We start from the raw sequence: 21,859 nt of genomic DNA on the forward strand, positions 1-21,859 counted from the left end.
TATCATGGGTGGTATCATGGATGGAACACTTACCTCTTCTATATTCCCATGACCTATATGACCGAAAGTAAAAACAGGGTATTAATTCTTGCTATAGAGAAAACAATTCATTCTAGTGCTAACTATTTACAAAAATGCTAGTAACACAGGTGATATTAACTAGAAATATGTGCAGACTCCTGCCTTATCATGTCCGCTTAAATAATTTTAAAAAATCTAATAAATTGTTACAGACCACAAAGAACTTGCTCACACCAGCCCCACAGTTGAGTAAGGAGGCTAAGTGTGCATGTACCAAGCCAGGCGCTACCCTGGACTGCAGGAGAAGAGACTCTGTGAAGCTGATGCTTCCTTCTTGCTCTGCAGGTAGGTGGGTAGGAAAAGAGCTTGGGCTTCTTTTCAGCTCCGCAGCCCACATTACTGTACAGTGAGGATGGCCAGCACACTAAATGATGCATACTGTGCCTGGCACAGACTGATCCTCCCTAGGAGAGATCGGAAGGCAGACTGAAATTCTTTGTGTCATAATCTGCTTCTCTGGCTGCTCCTGGCACAACACTGCTACCCATTGCCTCTTATTCAAGGCAGATCACAAAGCAATGTTAAAAGCACAATCAACAAATTTTTTTTTTATCAAGTACAAAACAATGCCTGTTCCACCACAGCACACAACTTTAACTCAGAAAGAACAGCATTCATTTTGGATCAGACTTGAAAATCTGGTAACTTAACTCATCCTGGTATGTTTCCAACCAAAAGGGGGTGGGGGGCTGAGAAGATACTTAAAGCACTTCCTGAGAGTCTGCCATATTAATTATAGAAAAGTTAGCGTAATGAGACAACCTTATTCACCCATTAGACTGCAGTATCAGCATAATTAGTTACACAAGTCACTTATGAATACAATATGCTTTTGCTTATCTTACACAAAGCTGTAAGCATACAGTATTTATATCTGCTGTTAGTTAAAACGTACCCATCTTACTCTGTGAATCAAATTCAACATCATCATAATTTTCTTCATTGTCTGGACTTCTGTAAATATGAAACAAAGGAACATGTGAAACCGATGAAGATCGTTTCTGTGACTGCATTTTCATTTACCCCTATTTCGGTGCTTTTTGCAGTTTTTTTAGACAATGGCTGGGCAGTCTGTTATACTTAAGTACCCATGAGACTCTCTAAATTGTTCTTGCTGACAGTAACTTGATTTTTGTACACAGGGAAACTTTGATCCTGAGTATAAAAGAAGAAAACAAATGAGCCAAAGGTGCTCAGATACCATGGAGATGAGTATGGTATGACAAATATAATAGACAGATGGGCTGACTGAATGGAAAGAATTTGTTGGGCTTGTTAACCATCTTTGCAGGTGCAGACTGCTTACACAATGCATAAGCAGAACACCAGGCTTTTGCATGATGTTATATATAGGACTTGCTCCTTGACTTACACAGTGCAAAGTCTAAACAGGGGGTGATAGAAACAACGGGAGAAGGTTAGGCTGGGTAAAAGGCCTCTAATGTTAGATTTAAAGCTTCTGTTGAACTGATAAGAGTAAGAACCAGACGAGCAAAATGGCAAGCTGGAGATAAGTTTTGCACATTCTTAAAGGCAAAGAGGGAAAGCCTTGGTCTTAAGCACTCGGCAAGGAGCAGCCTTTCTTCAGGGGCCGTGGGAGCTGCTTTAAGTTACCTGCGCTCTGGCCACTAGATGGGGCAGGAACTGCAGTTTCCCAGGAGTCGCCCCCACCGCTGCCGTAGTGGGGAGCGTAAGAGCTTTTAGGGGGGCAGTTTCCCACAGCTCGGAGCACAGCAGCATATTTAGATTGACGTTGTCACATCACCAGAACCAAAATATGGTGTATGTGGCCACACAAAACTCTGATGTTTTATATAGTCTGTCTATTTGCAGTAAGCTGCTGGCCACAAAGCTGCTCATTAGTCATGTCCAACTCGCTCCTGGTCACTTTTGACACTAGTCCCCCCTGCTTCTAACTCGTTGCTGGAGGGTTTGCCTTTCATGCACTGCGTTTTGAAGAAGGGTAAAGAAAGGAGAMCAATGTGTGACAGGGGCTTCAAATGTTATGGTAACAGGCCACAGTTCGCCTTCTGGTGGTTTCACAACCAATGCCTTCTGTTCCTCAGACTTGCAAAACTACTTCCTGCASAGCGAGGTGTCTGCTGATAGAATTGACTCCCCTGCCTTCTTCTCCCAGAAGAGTGCTGGGGAAAGGTTCAGTTATTGCTACAACTGATTTTCAACAAGGGTAGGAAATCTTTGTGCCCATCTGGAGTACAAAACCTAGCAGAATCCCCTCCTTCCTCTCCATTACCTGATTACCTGCAGAGCAGGAAGAAGTGTTTGCTCCCATATTGCAGGTAAGAAGATTTAGGATAATTAAATAGATGGAGGGGCCAATCTAATAAAAAACAATTCCAAACAGGCTAGGGCTGATGCAGGGCAAGCAAAGTGGTGTGAGTGCAGAACATAAGAAAACACTTCTTTACTGTGAAGGTGACTGAACTATCCTTGGAAATATTCAAAAGCTGACTGGACATGGTCCTGAGACATGCTCTAGCTGACCTAGGTTGAGCAGGGAGTTAGACCAGATCATCTCCAGAGGTTCCTGCCAACCCCAGTGATTTTGCGATACTGTGATTCTGAGCTCATTCCCCCAGAAACCTGGGAGACAGTCTTTACCTGCTACTGAATGAGCCAAGCAATAGGCAGAAAAAGGTGAGAAAACACAGACTTAACAGATTTTTATGGTCACTTACATTGTTTCAGAGCTGGGTTTGCTGTTTCTGGGAGGCAAGCTGGGGGCTGCTGGGACCTGCAGTGATGGGTGAGAAGCTGGTGGAAGAGGTGGTAACTGTGTAGCAGAGTGTGGTGGAGGTACAGGTGGGGAGAGTGCTGCTGAGGAAGGCACTAGCTGTTTAAAACCTTCCTTTCTCGGGCCTGAAAATAACAGAATAGATTAATTTATCAAGTAAACTGCTCAAGGCCAAAGATAAAAACTCCCTGTGTACATGCATAATCTCCAGAGCAAATATATATTGTTGAATCTATTGCTCAGATATATTTAGTGCCTTAGCAATGACAAGAGCCTCTGCCTAGAAGAACTTAGTACTTAGAGCAGGCATTGAAATTGTCTTGACATTACATGAAAAAGACACAGAACCATCAATTTGTCCAGTGTATAAGCTCTTGTGGTTTAAAACTAAATTTCCATTTAGTTCTGCAAATGTTTGCAAAGACCAGCAGTGAAGTATTACATGAGCACTGATGCAGTCTTGCTGGAGTTTTTCTCGGTCAGAGGGAGAGTTTAAAAGGAAGRTATGAGAGAGGAAAAGATATCTAGCATTGATTAAGAGCTGTGCAGGTCTCTGTATACCGTCAAATATTTTTGTCATGTAAGTTGTGAAAGACGCAACTGAATTTTCTACTCTAGCAGGTCTATAGCAGAGAAGTGGCTGTTTGAGAAGCTACACTCTCAACAGACAGGTGCACTCTTAAAAACGAGATGTAGTGCACGAGACACACAGAAACCATAATTACACGTGTGGGCTGGTGTACACGTGTATTCACTGACTTCATGCTCAGCGTACAAGCCACAGTGAAAACCATAGCAACACTTACACTCTGTTTCTCTGGGAGTTTGCATTCAGAGAAGTTATTCACATACAGCCAAGTGCAATCAGTGCTTGGATGCACGGGTGTTAAACCTAGAATTCTGTCTTAAGTATCACTAGTCAGTTTAAAGCTACCTAGAAATAACAGCCTTAGCTGTTGGCAAAAGTCCAACAGAAAGTCCCACAAAATCTAAGGGAGAGGAGGGAAAGGAGCAGAGTATAGAGGAGAGGAGAGGAGCAAATCCACAGTGCAGTTAAATCGACAGCAATCTAAAAGAGTGTCATTGTCTTCTGTAGATTTTCTWCAAGTTCACACCTGTATAATGAAATTACAATCTTACCAAGAAAAATTAAACGTCACACCATTAGAAAAAGTGGCTTAAACACAGAAAAACAAACAAAAAAAATTTTAGTAATCCTTACTAGTCAGACAAAGTTGGCAAAACTAGAGTAATAGCTTTCTTTAGCTATTTGGGAGTCTGAAATTCCATGGAATAAATTCCATTAATAGCTTGTATTTTCATAACTTTTCAAAGCAATGAAGAAACTTTCATTTGTCCATGATGCATGTACAAAAATATTAGGATTCTWATCACCTATCCCTTTGGGGATAATTACATTCTTTTTATTTTAATGTCTAATAAGCAAGAAACACAATGAGGTGCCAGAAGCCCATTCTGCTACATTCTGTCTGAACAAACACAASACAAACACAATAGTCTTTGCCTCATTTCTCCATGAAATGATGACTATCTCAGAACAGGTCAAGAGACCAATTATGGCAAGGATGTGGAATAAAGAAATGATGAGTCAATATTGTTTAATATTAATATTTAATAATAGTCAATAGCAACAAAACTTTCACTGGTACTTTTTATAGGCTATGTTGGTAAACTCTTTTTGAGAAGCTTTGTCATATGGTAGCAGAGTGGCCTGATAGGAAAGAAAAAGATGACAAAGCAGGGAACATGATTATGTCACTGTACAAACACAAGGCATACCACTGTCTTGAATAGCGTCAAGTATTGAATTCTGGTCATTGTGCGTCAAAAAAAAAAAATGCTAGAAAACAGTATAGAAAACTGTTACAAGGATGCTCAAAAATACAGAACATCTTCTGTAAAAGAAATTGAAGTGATTTGGACAGTATCGCCTGAAAAGAGATCACAGAGGTGATCTCTTTATGTCAAAGAGATCTTACTTTTAAAGCAGAGTAAGAACAGAAAGTAAGTGTAACACTGAACAATGATCAATATTAAGTGATMTTTTTTAGCCTTGATACTGAATTCTGCCCCATTCAGAGAAGATAATTTGATTAAACCACTACTATGGGGTAGACATATAAAAGAAATAAGCTAACATGACCTGGTTACCTCTGCCATAAATATTCATCTTGAATTTGTATAAAGAGGCAGGGTACAAGACCAGAACTATTATTCTTATGGTCATGGCAGGGAAGTTGCTATGCATGGTCAGCTTAATTTGTTTTTATGTAAAGAACACCRGAACAAACCTAACATAAGAATGACTGAACTGGCTGTATACCCTGTCTCCAAGCATGGTCAGAAGTCCATGCCTGGAACTAGATAGGCACATATGAATGCTCTTTTCTCCTGCTACGTTCCCTGTCTCTAACTACTATGAGTTCAGGAATCTACTAAGCTAGATGTGGTTTCTATATATTAGCAGTTCTCAAAGAATTTCTCTTCCATGAATTTGTCTGTTCTCCCCTTGTCCCCTGTATGTTTTATTCAGAATATGCTGGCAAGAATCACAAAATCATAGAATAATGTAGATTGGAATGATCTGCTAGACCAGCTTCCTGCTCTAAGCAGCACCATTAGCTCAAGTTTCTCAGGGACATGTTCAGTCACATTATGAATATTTCCAGGAACGGAGATACCATAGCATCTCTGGGCAACTTGTCCTAGTGTTTGAACACCTTCATGACACTTATTTTTTCTGTATCTCTTAGAATAGGAGTGTCATACAACATATTCATACAACATCTTGGACCTGCAAGGCCTAAAAAAAGCAGCTCTCTACTGCCATCCAGTTATAGAAAGTTCCCAGCATCTATCTTTCCTGTGCTCTCTGTGCTCTTACGCCAGTATCAAGGCAGCGTAAAAGAGAAGAGGAGAGCAGTCTGGCAGATGTGCAGAAAAAAAAAAAAAAAAAAAAAGGAGAGAGAAAAATTTAGCAGATAGCAGGGGGGAATTAACCTGGGCATGAAGAACCTAAAGGAGAAGTGTTTTTGGGGGTAAGAGGAAGCAATAACTATGGGAATAAATTTCCACCTTACACATGGAAATCAAACCAAAATTTCCAAGTCTCAACATCTTTCTGCTTACTAACAAAGCGTTCTAAAGTCTGTGGATAAATTGGATTACTTGCTCCCTAGATCAACCTGTCAACATACATGTCAACAACAGTAAATTTTAACATTGCTAATTCACTTCATTACTCAAACAGCATAGTGCTAGAATCCCAACYCTACAGGTTACACAGGTGAATTCATATGCATTTTTCTTAAGGAATGTTCATTTTCTAAACTCAGACCCTTACAATTTAAGATATGCCAAGATTTAATTTGYATCATGTCACAGATTTTAAAGTCAAAGGTGCAATTTTAGTCTAAAGTGTAACCCTAAAGTCATGTGAAATAATGTTTTCACTTAGTACTGAAACATCTACAGCAGGGGTAATGTGTGCCAACTGGAGAGAGCCCAAAGAACAGTGAGAATGATCAGARGTCTAGAAAACTTTGTTTGATATCCTGGAGATACTGAACAAATTGTGGTTGTTTAGGCAAAGAAGATAAAACTGAGGCAGAACAGAATAAATACTTTAGAGTTTCTGGCAATGAAGAAAGGGATGTATTTTTTTTTCACATCCATGTTGGAGAAAGGAAAAAGTAATGTCCTTAAWGCACAAGGATATGTGTTAGGAAGCATTTTCTAATTATGAGTGGCATTTCGAACACCTGAGATCCATTTTAAACAAATTGTATAAAATTGTGGCAAAAATAAGTACTAGTAYAGTTCTTATTCTGGGCACAAGGATGGATTAGATGACTTTACATATTTTCCAATGTCCTATATTTTATAAAACATCATGTTTAACACACATGTTGAGCCCAACAGCTGAAAATCAACTAACACAGTATGACTAAAACCTGTCCTCTAGGAAGATATCCTACTTGTTGAGGAAAAGAAGAGATTCTACCACTACAGAGCTTGTTTTACTAAGTTCCCTCACTGTTAAAATCTGCATCGTTTTTTTTTTTCCCTTAGCCCTTTCTATGGGTTCAGCTTCTGTTACTTTTATTTCTAACTTTGCTTACTAGAAAAGCCTTTCTATATCTGCTGTTTTCTACCTGTGAGCTATTGACACCACTGAACTTGACTGATATCTCAAATTTCTTTTTGATAACTTTAAAAGACTGAACCTTTTAAATCTCATTTTAAGGCATTTATTTCATCTCTCAACTTATCTGTAGCTCTTTCTGTGCTCTCTCCAACCTTTCCAGTCCTGCATGCACTCGTTTGCCACATGCAGTAATGAAAATTACAAGTCATTCTTCACCAGGCCATATGTCTCTGCATGCAGGGGTTTCTGTATTTTCTCCAACTGCCATCCTTCCTCCAGTTTTGGAAGTGCAGACAAGCTTAAGCTTAATATCAAGTCATATCAAGCCACTAGCAAAAGGTTTTTTAAAAAAWWTTTTAAATRTTTCTTTAAGATTCCTTAAGGAMAAAACTCCAAGTCTTAGTAGTTACAGGCTGAAAACCATCATGGATTAGATTCTTCTATCATTGCCCTGGCTCAGCTGTAGAGTTGTTTAACTGAAGCCTGGATTTTTTCCAGAGCCATTATACAACCTCATTTTGTGTGTATGCTTTACATTTCTTGATTCAGTACAAACATCTGCATTTGAGTAAAGATACACTTTTTTTTTGAATAAGCCAAGATTACAAATGATTGTGCTCTCTCTTTATGACTGCCTGTCCTCATTTAACTCTTTGCAGTCTTTATTTCATCCACGGACTTTATCAGTGGTAATTTCCTACTGTTCCAAGGTCACTGATAACAGTGATGGATTGCACTGAAGAACTAAGCATCTATGTAGAGTTAAATTCTTGAATTCTTTCAACTAGACTTATATTCTAAACAAAGAATGAAGCCAGAAAGGCTCATTTTTCATAAAACCGATATTAATTGGTATTAATTTTACTCTTGGGTTTTTGTGTTTTAATAGTGAATCCTATGTCAGTCTTCCATTGTATGTTTATATACACCATTGTGTAAATGCACAAAAACTGCATGCATAATTACATACATGTATTATGCTATCATACATTGTTACTTCATTGTGATTAGTCTGTGGGACTGAGGAAAAATTCTGCTTTGTACTTCTTTCATCTGGTCTCTCTTGAGAGCCAGAGCCAGGCAATAGGAAACTAAGCCAGGAAAAGACGCCAGATGCATTTTAGATTAAGTGCTTATTTTTAAGGGCTGAAAAAGCCTGTCCCTTTTAATCTGCATACTTTGCTTGAATCTGTCAATCACTAAAGGATCATCATATTAATGGAGACATYGTTTGTTTTTTTATTTTCTTACTCTAGAACTATTCCTTGCCTTTAGAGGTATAATTGTCTGCACTTACACTAACTAAGCCTGCTGTCRGTGTAAAAAATACTTTAATTCTAATACTGAAAATAACAAGATAAGTTAGATAAGAAGGCAACACTGAGTATGAAAAAGCTGTTATAATCAGGCTTATAGAGACAAAGCTATCATAATATTCCAAAACTTTTTGTTTCCTGTTTTACTGGAACATTTCATTTTGACCCCAATTCCATCTTTTTGTGTCTATGAAACATTTACTACTTACAGTGAGAACACAGAAAGGTGCTGGTACTAGAACTGAAGTCAGTTCAGGATACTTATAATGAGAAGTCATACTGAAACTACATCCTGGCTTCATGTGCACCCAGAGCACTCTCACCACAGGAAACAGTGTTAAGGACCATGACTGTGCACTAGCCTTGACCGCTAACCCCCTAGTTTCCAAATGGCCTCTTTTCCTTTCTTGGGACACCCAGGTTTTTCAGATTCTGTGTTGCACTGAAGAAACTGAAACTATTAGCATAGAAAAATACAATGAATGAAAAGGAATGAGTTTCTCCAAACCTGTGCAGCTGTACAGAAGCTGAGAGGAACATGCTGTAGAAACTATCCATATAAAGTATCAAATACCACATTACGCAGGTACTTGTGGTAAATTCTTTAATGATCCTCAGAGCTCTAGCACTTGCATTAGAGCTGAGCACAAAATACTGCAAAGAAGGCTTTGGGAGCCTTCTCAAATAACTTGTAAACATGCAAAAACCAAAAGATCACCTGCATTCYTGCTGAACAGTCATTCTCCAGGAAGTTCAGAATATTGAAATTGTCTTGATGGATARCTTGTGACTTTGATCCTTGCCATTCCTAGCTTCTGAAAGAGAAGTTCGAATGCCTCCTCAGTAGCTAACASAACATCTAGAGAAAGAACCCATTTTCCCTTTCTTGTCCAGACATTCTGTGTTCAACAGCCTCCGGAGAAATCAACCTGAATATAACAGTTCTCAATAATTTCCACACACCTCCTAGGTGAACTCAAAGATAAATAAGTAAAAAGCCCAAAATAATCTCAGCTATTTGGAACTCGTACTCTACGTGGTCACAAAAGCGTGACAATAAGTTTCAGGGCAGGATGTGAAAAACATCCACTCTTACTATACTAGAACCTTTGGTAGCTGTCATGAGGTGCTGTACTATGCTGTCCAGAAATGCTCATGCCTGAAACGTGTGTCAAGGTCTGAAGGGAAATCCCAACAGTGCTGCGAATACTTTCTGGAGGAACACACGCAACAAGCAGCACTGAGGTGTGATAGGAATCTAATGGGAAACTGTACTTTGGCCAGTACTAGTTCTTCTGGTCCTTTTCAAAAACATAAGATAAGTTGGATCATGTGCAAGGGTGATACAAGCTCAAGTCTGACAAATCTGAAATGATACAGCTCTATTTATTCTCTCTCTAAATACAAGGGTGTCTCACTGCTAGATGAGAAATTGAGAAATGGAGAACACTATCTCATTATGAACATCCATAGAATGATTGAGCAGCAGTCAGAAAACATATTTTTCAGTGCTCATGCCTATAGTTCAATGTCCTTCGGTTGAAGATGCCAACTCTGCTGATCAATTCAACCTATGTTGCCTCCATTCTCCACACTGCGGAGAYTTAGCTACAGAGACTTAACTCTGAGTTATGGTTAATGTATTAGGCTCCTGTATCTAGCCTATCCATTGYGTTGTCCCAGAAATTTCTGGTGCGAGATTGCTTGCTAAACAAAACAGGAGCTGAATAGCAACACATACCACACCAGCTTCCATTTCAAATTCACTCTGATTGCACCTTTTTCATCATGACTACATAGCAACATACATATTTAAGAAACTTGTTTCCAGAACAAGACAATCCCTTGCACATTTCTTGGGAAAGAACTATTTCTTCAATTTATATCTAAAGAGTAGACCATCTCCCTCTTTCCTTAGTCTAGGATATAACATTTGACAAGGCCTTTTTCCCTTTGATCACTGATCCAGTGAGCTAATAATCAGATGTCAACCCCTTCTGCATTTATTAATGTAAAAAAGCTGGCAATGTTAGCTACTCCAAGGAGACTCCAAATATTCTGCAGGAAAAAAATGTTTGGAATTTTACATTTCTCAATGCATGTCATGAGTTTTTATAAAAAAGGACTTTTCAGGATTTTTCAAGCAGTTACACTATTGGTTAAAAGTTTTACATTTTGAAAGAAACAATCTTTAAAACAAAATGTTTTGAGCTATTCTATTCCACAAGTGTGAGTGTTGCTATGTCAAGGTGGGTCCTCAATCCTTTACACATCTATTGCTCCTCTGGGGAACTCAATTTTGTAACATTGCATGTGTGAATCACCTGCCTTTCCTCCAGTGTACATGCAATTTGTGTAAAATCAAGCAGCATCTGGAAGAAACAAAGCAGATCACAGAAAGACTATATAATGCTGGCAGAGGATGGTGTCAGCTTCTTGAAGAATCAGAGGCAAAGGAAAATGGGTAGTAGTTACTGTACTATTCAGGCATTAGTCTTTCTAAGGTAAGAAAAATATGTTAGTCATTTTTGGAAGTAGGAGACTTGATTTTAATTTTTCTGATTTAAATCACTTGTTGGCTGCAAACATCCACAAACCTGTAAATGTTTAATGGATTTTTATAATATTTTACTGCAATATTTTGCAAATGAAATATGATGTTTCAGCTTTACTGCAAAACATTTCTCCATTTCTATGTGCAAGATCTGGGAAGTTTTCTGGGTTTTACAGTGAGTTTGCTAAGAAACTGCAGCAAGGTTTGTAGCAGCTGATCACTCATTTTCTACTTTATTCATAATTTGCAGAGAGCTGTTCTGTGGTCTGCTTCCCTAACCTGCATGCTCATTTAGATACAACCCTTTATTCTAGGTTTCACAATTATGCTGCTTTGGAGCTGCTCAAAGTAAACAGCTACACTTGCACAATTACTGAAGCTCAGTCCCTTTGATTATGCTATTGTCAGACATCCTCTAACAGCAGAGACGCAAAGATTACTGGAGACACTGCTCATCACACGAAAACAGAAATTGCAAAATATTTTGATTATTGTCCTCCTTGCGTCCAGATGCTACTTGAAGGAATGCCAGGGTGCATCCTTTTCTCCATTTTTTTTCTTTTATTCTACTCAGCTCTTCTGCCTTTGCTTAGTCCAGTTAGACAGTAAAGCAGTGTTTTTCAGCTCTATACAAAGGAAATAGCTTCCCACAAAAGGGGAATTCTTCAGCACAGGTCCCCATCCATTTTAAGATCACTTTGCTGATATTTTCTCATACATCATGAACAATATGATCAAAGCAGATAGAGGATTTGTTTGTCCCTCTTTTTTATGCAGAATTTGTCATTGTTCTCAGTTGGGAAATCTTGTTTCCAGAGCAACTGCACARACTACCTCAAGGTTATTAAATATCTGGTACCTATTTGATGCCGTATATTCTCAAAATAACATAGCAACTTTCAGACCACTTACTGACCAGAGGGGTTTTCCCATTTTATGTGAGAAYGTAGGGACATACAGATGAAAGATAAACAACAGAAGAAAGTGGGTGTCTAAATCTAGTTTTAAGGCTGACAATCAGAAAAATAYTAAGCATGTATATAATCCTGCTCCCAAAGGAAAACCCACAAGAAATACTGTGGTACACAAAAGCCTGCAGTACTGAGCCTTCTGGTGACTAAATATGTGGCTAGATATTCAGAATAGATATTTAGATTAAATAGATTCAGAATAGATAATMTTTTCAGTGCTGACTGGCAGGAGGGAAGTGATTGCAAACTACTGATGTGTAAGCAAATGCAGAAACCCATCCTTAAGGGAGGGTACTAAGGGAGCGTGCAGAATTAACTCTCTTTTGAATTGACAGTTAAAAATTTTCATTTTTTATGAGCAACTGTAACAGTTCTTTTTTAATGAGAAATATTTATAAACATGAGACACGTAACTTTATAATATACAGTTATCACTTCATATGTAAAAGAAAAAAAAAGAATATTCAGAAATAGAGGACAAGTAAGATAGCAAAAGTTTAAAATAAATCAGTACATTTGAAAGAAAAGACAAAAGAAAATGTGTGTGTGGAGGCAAAGGCAAGGAAAAGAAAATGTAAAGGAACAAATTTACTTAAAATATGATTTCATATATTTCCCAAAGCAACAAATTGATGGAGGAGTTGATAATTCCATTAACCTATTATTCAATTTGAAAAATATTTACATCATTAGCATGCAGTTCTAGTTAAAAATTAGTTATAGGAGTATAAACACTGATACTCTATATGAAACTTCAATTGTGTAAAAAAATCTCATACAACAAAGCTTTGCTTTCAAATCATGGGGTTTTATACACTTTCTCTTGAAGATCTGCAAACAAGGAACATCATTGCTCCAAATACTTACAATTTAGCAGGGTTCGGTTTTGGATAGTAACTAATGACATCAGAAATGTTCRTTAGCAAAATGAATCTTTTAGGATAAAGTTAATTTTAGAATACYATTTCAGAAGTTTCCAAATAGCTTTATTATGAAATGTTTAATACTTTTGTTTGTCTTTATTAGTGTTGAATATTTACTTTAGTATTTAATAATTAAGATCAAAGTTTTCAAGAATGACTAGCAGTTCTACATAATGAACTAACTTAATAAATCTTAGAAGGAATATGATTTTCAGAATCCAAACGAAAAGAACTTGATGAAAATCATGTTTTTGAAAAGTGTCTTGACTGGACATAAAAGATTTAAGCTTGAGAGGTTATTGTCTTTCAAAATAGGAGTTATATAAATCTGTTATATAAGCCTGCATCTCTTGAGAAAAAGGGTTGTCATGCTAATTTCAGTGGAAGGCTATATGTAATTATGTTCATGCAGATACCTATCTTCTCTGATAATATATCTCACTACATCCTATTAGAACATTTTCTGAAAATCTGAGAAAAAGAAATTAAAAAATGTTCACATTGGTATTTCCCCAAAGCATCTCATTAAAAGGTAAAATCTGTCCTTCAGTTTAGTCTTGAATTGTGTTTACCATGGTTATTTTTAATGTTGTTTCTTTCTTATGCCTTTGAGAGGATATTTAATAAAAAGAAAATTATTAACATTACTTGCTAATAACAACAACATTCTTGCTTGAAAAGTTCTGTGTCCACCTTTGGAAGGATGGCTACAAAAYAGTAAGAGTAAAACTTTATATAAATTGTAGCATATTTTAAAAAGAAATTATGGAGTCAGTGATTATCAGATACTGTCTCCTATCTCAGACATACTGAGATCTCCAGCCAGAGCCTGTGGCTGCTTCTAGATGATATATGAGGTTACTTAAGGGAAGGTAGAGAGTATATGTGCCTTTCCTTGACACTGCCCTTCCAAGGACTGGAAATCAGCTAAGATGTAAAAGGGAACAGACACAAAGAGCACACACTGATATCCTGGAGGATATCATTTGACAGAACTTGACCAGAGGAGGCTTACTCACCTAAAACACAGAGTGACCAAATGCAAATGCGCATAAACCACTACTTGAATCTAACAACCCTTTCCTGTGACAAAAATGCTAGCTTCTAGTATGAGCACCCAACGCTCCATGTGATTTTTAGTTTGGCTTCAGGAAAGAATACYGGTTGCAGACAGCACAGATTGCTCTGCTGGAGGACCTCTTCAGATTGGAGATGCATCATCAAGCTACAGACTAGGGGTATGCATCTACAGCTTTCCTGTTCGACCTATTTATTTTTGATTCCACTGACAAGCAGAGATTCTTGCTGCCCAGATGAACAGATATGCCTTGAAGTTGCTCATGTGGTTCCTGTCAGAGTGAATCCAMACTGCCATTTTGAACTGTCTATAAAACCATTAACAGCCAAGTTCTACATGCTGAATTCTCTCCTTGACATTATTCAGTTTTTGTTGAAACCRCTGTGAAAGCTGCTTAGAAACATCAGCTGAAGGTCTAGAAGTAGTCAGACAGAAATAAGCCCCAGATATGCTCCAGGGAAGAAAACAGTTCCTCTCTTCCATAGACTTTCGAGCTCAGTTAGCTGAATTCAGATCTCAGTGGGGAAAAAAAACAATCAAAAACAAAACAAAACAAAACAAAACAAAACAAACAACAACAACAAAAAAAAACAGGCTAAATGCAAAGCTAGGCAAAATACTGAAATGATACTACAAAGAAACCCAGAGAAACTAGCTTCCATCCTTCTTGATATGTTTATCAATTAAACATCTGCCACTGAAGCAGGGAAACTCCTTTGCTCATCTTTCTTCCTTCTCTGTCCCCATGTCCCCCCCTGAGTGCCTAATTTATTGCAAGAGCAGAACACTTTCATTTACATCTGCAAGTTAAAATTTGCTCCTAAGTGTGGTTATCCTGGACTTTGTCCAGTCTTAGTCACTGCTATTCACATCTCAAAGTAAGGCTAAACATCCTTAAAAAAACCCAACACGCTGCAATCTCTTTACAAAATGCTGCAGCCAGTCTCCTCTAGCAACATCATTCAAAACGAATGCCCTCATTTCCAGCGAATGAGTCCACTCTAAGATCCTTTCCTGATATTTGCAGAATTGGCTGCAGCTGCTTGAAAGAACAGRTTTTTCTTGTCTGTATTACCTCGCATCATGTTTGGACTAAGGCTTACTTCTTCAGATTATGTTATTAGTAACTTCATCACTGGGGAACTTTAGGAATGTGGGAGATAGACACAATGGAACAAATTATTGTTCGGAAGAATGACTGTGGGCATTATCAACAGGTTTTTTTCTTCATTTGCACACACACAAAATGCTACTCAACTGGTGTCCTCTATACAGACCAAATCAACCAAAGTTAAATATCATTTCCTAGTTAAACTGTTTCCCCTCCAGGGGAAAATAAGACAGTGATGTACTATACTTCTTTTTGATATCTAGTGGGGTACTGAGACAATTCAAAACAGTTTTAAAACTAGAGTTTTAAAATGAATATCAACTGCTGCTAAGTTTTTTCAGAGCATTGCAAATCTTGCTGCAACAACTCTGACCAACTCAGCATGTCTGTTCYCTTTTGTTTTCTCAGCTGACTTCCAATCCTTCAAGAGACAAAGTCATGAAAAGGCAAAAATAACCCCACTTTCCCTCTAAATGCTACAATTTAAGTTGCAAAAATAGAGAAATAATAGTAATCAGGCATGTGCAAACTACAGGATATTTCTCTGTAATGGAAGTAGAAAACACATTTTATGCTTTCAGAAAAGTTGTTAAGGAAAAATTCAAATTGCAGGAGTGCTCAGCTGTCCAGAAAATCAACTGACTTTTCCTTTTTTAAAAAAGRATTTATCTATCTCCGGCACTTAAATATGCAAATACTTGGTCCAGTTTTGTATAGTTATTTCACATTCAAAAATTATGCATGCTGGATAAGTTTTACATTTGCAAATCAATAAGAAAATATTATTTAGACAATAAGAGAGAAATTAAATTTCCCAGCTGCAAAAGGAACTTAATCACATATCAGATCTTAAATATGTAACTATATGCCAAACACTAATGTAAACAGAATACAAGGCATTTATTTGAAGCTAGCGAAACTTAAAAACTTTAGAGTTCAAGAYGCACTCTCCAAAAATTGTACCATCAATGTGTCCAGAACTTCATAACCACAATATCTTTACGTGTCTGTGAAAAAGTATTTTTTCCAGCTGTATTTCCAGTGTTCCATTACTATAAAGGCATAAATTGCCTACATAGTAGTGTGTTGTTCYGGATTCACTGCATTGCTACAATCAGTTGCAAAGCAGTTTTTCAGCAAAATATGTAGCAACTTAAAAAATGGGAAAATTTTTAGTCAGCTCATATCATTCTTTTCAAATTCAAACTTCAAATTTTTAATATCATTTGTATTCACATTATTTTCTGAGATGGGGCAGACTTCAGAACACTTGTGGCACTGTTACAGCAGAACTACTCATCTACTATGACTCAAATAGCGCAATCAGATGATAAAGAATCCTAAGAAGTGTTTCTTCATATGAACCAAAATAGGGCTAAAAAATAAAAAGATTTCAAAAAACGGAAACAAGAAAACAATTTAAGTAGAGGGCAATTACTCAGTTCCACCAGTTTTGCTGTTTTTTCTYTAGAATAATTTCCTTTCTTTCTGTCACCTTCCATGATAAAGCCATAGCTGTGTGTTTTTCTTCTCTCCAGAGGTTTCAGCCAGTCCTCCACAGTCAATGGCAGGAATGACCCTAGAATCCATACATAAACTACAGCTGTATACATGAGGAAAATGTATTTTTGAGCCTATCATTAGAACTATGAAATAACCAATCCATATCTTGTTAATTTTATTACAACCAGATCCTCTAGAAAGCAACAAGTGAGCAATATAAGGCCTAGCAAACAAAAACAGAGGTATGTAGGAAATATGAATGAACTGTCTTTTGGTGGTTTTTAACAGATACATTTCTTTCCTTTTTAACTGAAAACATATATTATATCATTTGAAAGATATTGCAAACCATTGTAGCTAAGGAAATAATGAAGGGCAATGAGTTTAAATATAGATTTGCAATGTGTTTAAGATGTAGTAATTTTTGTGCACTTTTGCTTCCTAGTACACTAGCACACAGCAAATTGTACCCAGAACATTCTCCTCCAGGGAAATACTAAAGATTGTTTTCAATCAGAACTTATTTTATCTATATTTTGGACTAGATTTATCCATTTCCTTAGGCAGATTAATAACTTGTCTTTTGAGTATTTTTTCCAGATGGTTATATGAATTTTTAAATTGCATTGATTTTACTTTTTTAGTACTGTAAACCATACTATTAGCTTAATTTGCAGTATCACCCCATATTTTAGCAGAAGCATAGGAGAAATCCTTGATCTCTTAAAACTTTAGTGGAGTGAGATATCTTATATAGTATTAATAGTCATCCTTGCTTCAAGGCTCTTAAAAAGAATTAAACAAAATTTTCTCTCATTGAAACAGACTAAAGGCATGTATCCAGTCCCTGTTTATTGAAAATTTTAATCTTGAATGCATATTCTATAATTATGGTGCGTGTATTTAAAGTCTGGGAATGAAGGTGTAAGCACAAAGCAAATAGAGTGAAGGAAAATTAATTCAACTTGTTAGAACTGACACACTTATTAATGACCAAAAGAAGATGACCAAAGAAGTAATATTAAAATCATAAAGAAATTCAAACCTCTTTTTTGAAACTCATATACCCAATCCCAGGCAATTTGTTTGGGGCTAAGCCCACACGTGATGTCACTGAACTTGTACCTAATATATAYGCTGTACAGGATTTTATATTCTGTGGTCTGATTTTCATGATAAATGCACAACCTTGACTGTATTTGAGAGCTGAGCTGAGGATCTTTCTTCAGTTCTAGGAACTTGAAAATTTGATTATTGTGGTTTTTGGAGATATAAACTATTTCAATGMAAAGTTTCTGAAAAAGAGTACTTGGAGATCTCTCACATTCTCCTTAGAAGAAAGCTGAAGAGCTTCTACTTTAGTTTCCACAAAAAGTTATGTACAACTACTACTCCTACTCTAAAGTTTTAGTTGCTGTCAGCAGATCCAGCTAAGTTCGTGACAGATCTACAGTGTAATAAATTCAGCTTCACATCTGTGGTTTTCAGACAAATCAATCGTGGACCAATAGTAATAGACATCAACATAATGAAATTTAATAATAGATTAGGCAAAAAGGCTTGAACATCCTATACTTTAAATCTCTGCAGTCTCACTTAAGTATATTTTTGTATTTTTGGTACAGCTTAGAATGCAATGCTTAACATTTTAGCTATGTAGCAGTCAAAATAGAGGCATTATGTCACACTAAACTGTTATGCTATTCTAAAAAAAAAAGAAAAAAAAAGAAAAAAAAAACCACCACTGCAACATTTCCTTAAGCTATACAAGTTTTTATGACATGCCATAGTTCACAAACGCAAACAGCCATCACATACATTACATACTGCTACCACTACCCCACCCTGAACTGTATTGTTTGATATCATCAACTAGTTTTATCTGTCTTAGAAATGGATGATCTAGCTTAAGTTGCAATTCATTTTATTGCCTTACGCCTTAGCACTGAGCTGCTGTGTAACTTTATCCAAGCTAGCTCTGAAGTAAAAAAAAGAAAACCTACAGTGACCTTTTCATTCCTGCTTCTGCAATCATATACACACAAGAGTAACTATATTCCAGAAGAGAGAACTGGGAATGATTCCTAAAAATTTTAATAAAAAACCTGACCATTACCTGAGTGCTTACAAATAATGCATTGTTCTAAAGGATAATAGAGCCCGTGAATTAGTACTTCTGTGGATGAAAATATTAATGATAACTTCTAAGGTATTTGGTAACGCAGTACTTCTTTTGTTTAAAAGAAAACAGCACTGTAAACAGCAGTGACATCCTGTGATTAAAAAAAAAAAACCCTCTCTTTATAATTTTGGAGGCTGTTATTTCATCTTGCCACAGGTAAGAGCAATAATTGGCTGGTTTTAATGGGTTTTGCACAGACAGTTAAGACATTCACCCTCCTCAGGAGTGGTGTCGATTGCTACTTACTTTGCCAAAGGAGTACTGCGATGTCTTTGACAACACAGTTCACACTCTGCATTTTCCTTGCTCCTTTTTCTGTTTTATCCATTCAGCAGCTCAGATAAGCGTATCACTGTGTGAGTACACAATACATAACACAACAGACCCCCAGCAACGATTGCATAYGCATAACCCAAATTATAAATTGAGAGATTTCTTTTATAGGTATTCTTTCCTCACTGATTCAGTACAGTCGCCTTTCATTTCTCCATTTCATTTCTGCCTTTCGTTTCTCCAGTTCAAAATCCTCTCCTTAGCAGAAACCCCAGTGCTGATCCTCCAGGAGGCGGACCGAGGTATTTAGAACTCCGGTTACTCTGAACCCTGAGCCGACCGCGTGTGGCCGGCCATCTGCACAGGCGCAACCCCACGGAGGCCAGCCCAGGTGCAGTTCTCTTCTGAAAGCAACAGTACGGCCTTACTCGGAAAGCTGTCAACAAAACGACTTCGCTTCTCTCCTTGTTTCTGCAAAGCCCTGCTTGTACTTCTGGGTGTTTGTATTAATTGTCATTTTATTATTTTCTGACTCTAGAAAGTATATGCATTCTGCTAATTCTGAGCTGATCTAAATATGTTACACTTCTAAGGAAAATAGCTTTAGTGTGGTGAAACACAGGAATTTACTCATCCAGGGTCCCATGTATTCACTGAACAGACAGGAATTTTTTAAAACTTATCTTCACTAGAAAATCCTCATTCATCAGAAGATGGATCAGAAATTTTTCTCAGCAATGTACTTTTATCTACAAAAGTTTTATCAAGAAAACCTTTTCAGGAACAGATGAAAATTTCTCGTTAAAACCAAGACCAGCACCAGAACAACACCTCTTAGTATTCTTGCGAGACTAGTACACAGTTTAAATCCTTCTCCCACACATGAATAAGACTGCTGCGTCTGAGGTAAGTACTTCATCCTCCAGGGTACAAAGTTATTTCATGCTCAGTGAATACTTGATTATGAAATCACAGTAAAGCAGCTTCAGTGGGAAAGGATAACAAACAAAAAAGGACTGATCTGGTACTTCTGAGAAGGTTTAAACTCTTGGTTCAAATAAGGCAGTACAAGGTTTTTTGTATCCCAGGCATATGCCCCTAACATAAGTAGAACTACCTTGTGTAGAGCTTTTCTCTTCACAAGGGACACCACAAAGCCTGACTTTTGTCGTAGCACAGATCAGGAAATAAATAAATTAATAAATACTTCAAATCTCAAATGCCTTGCTGAATCACAAAGCCATTCCCATTGCTTGTTCTTCCTGTTACTTGGCATCTGAATCACAGTAGAAAATAAAATAACTATGATAAGCTACTGTTTATGAAGACAAAGTAATGAGCAGAAAGATCTTGTGCTGTGGGGGTGGCATCTTCCTGACACGACTTTGATTCTTGAAATGACAGTTAAAAAAAAAAAAAAAAAAAAAAAAAAAANAAAAGAAAAAGAAAGCAATTCAGTTGAACTGTCTGTTCTTTCCAGAGCAGGTAGGTTTGTCATTCAGGTCTAACGTTCCAAGAAATCCAACAGCAATGAATAACACTTTGTCAACTTGAAAACTAGTTGTTTAGGATTTGTTTTAGAAACCTGGTTTATCCACCAAAAACGTTATACATAGAGTTCTGGACACAAAAATGATCTGCATTAATTGAAGCCAAACACAACATCAAGGCTACCTTGTAGACTTTACAGGGGAAGGCTAAAAATTCAGGGCCAATAGAAACAGCTTCACATCCATGTGTTTTCTAAATCTTTCCGTCTTGCCCTGACCAGAAGAGAGTGAGGCAGAGAAGACCACGGCTGCTCTATCCATTCTACTCAGTCAGGCCTGCAGTCTGYGACAGGTGCTGCGAACAGCTTGTGCCGCGGCACGGGCAGCTCCGTCCTCAGGCCCTCGTTGGCAGGGTGACTCATCCAGGCTGTGGCTCCACTCATGCTGGTTAGGGACCACTTGAGAGTCTCCTTCTGGCAATAGTTCCGGTATTATTCTTATAGCCCTATTCACACGACAACCTCAGTCTTCATTTTAAGTGCCTAGAATATACATTTCTAACCCTCAATTTTAAAGAAAACAGGATGAAAAGATGCATTGAGACAATAACTGCATRGGAACCAGAAAAAATAAGCTCATCTTTCTCTTAGTAAAAAATAATACAAGCACCATCATTTTGTAATTAATTACAGTTAGGAGTKTTTTTGAGCTTTGATCAGGGCTTCTGGAAGTTCTAGCTAGTAAAGTTGTTATTGTTTTTGTTTAATCTCTGGGACTATTTTTCACAGTCTCTGGTGTCATTTGCTGAAAATGCTTTCTGTCCATTTTAAGATTGTCCTGGGCACTGGAGTAAAGCCAGTCGTGCTAAACAGTGCTCTATGGAGAAGGGACAGCTGCTCAGACTGTTGTAAATCAACAAAGCTCTTTTAAAGAGATGCACAGATTTACAACATTTGAGGATTTGGCCCTGGTCATGAATTTGTCAGAACATTTTCATAAATGTAGAATGACTCAGGAAAACCAGAATGCACCAGCTGACAACAAAGTACATTTTAGGTTACTGATATACTATTAACTTTTAAGTAGCAAATAACAGAATATAAAGTTTATGCATACTCTGAGTTTTTAGTGTGCTATTTTGTCGTTAGAGACACTCATCTCTGATCCATTCTATCTGGTCAGAATCCCTTTTAATGTCTTCTTTCTCCAGAAGGCCATTTGTTGGTGCACTGTAAACTACAGGAGCCCATGCAATGTTATATTCTGAATAAGCAAAACACAAGGACAAACTTCATATCAATTAAGTTTCATTGATGTACCTGAAGTATTGCACATGAATAGCGTGGGGTTATTCAGAGCATCTGTTATCAACTCCATCTAACTTACACACTTCGAATCACATCACTKGGCATCTCCCTCATTCATTGACTATATTGAAAATTAAAGAGTTCAAA

At 37.3% G+C, this 21,859-nt stretch overlaps 1 protein-coding gene across 1 annotated transcript in view; it reads right to left on the reverse strand.

The window, feature by feature from the left end:
* Window positions 1–21,859, reverse strand: part of FYB1 (FYN binding protein 1) — a 72,922-nt gene that overhangs the window by 22,814 nt on the left and 28,249 nt on the right. Inside the window, exons 3-5 of the mRNA XM_085326356.1 lie at window positions 2,781–2,961; window positions 977–1,035; window positions 34–53 (exon numbers count right to left, since the gene is read on the reverse strand). Of these exons, the coding sequence (XP_085182482.1) occupies window positions 34–53; window positions 977–1,035; window positions 2,781–2,961 (260 nt within the window). The remainder of the gene's footprint in view (window positions 1–33; window positions 54–976; window positions 1,036–2,780; window positions 2,962–21,859) is intronic.

This window comes from Rhea americana, unplaced genomic scaffold, assembly GCF_003343005.1.
Source record: "Rhea americana isolate MKP2758 unplaced genomic scaffold, rheAme1 scaffold_13, whole genome shotgun sequence".
Taxonomy (NCBI): domain Eukaryota; kingdom Metazoa; phylum Chordata; class Aves; order Rheiformes; family Rheidae; genus Rhea; species Rhea americana.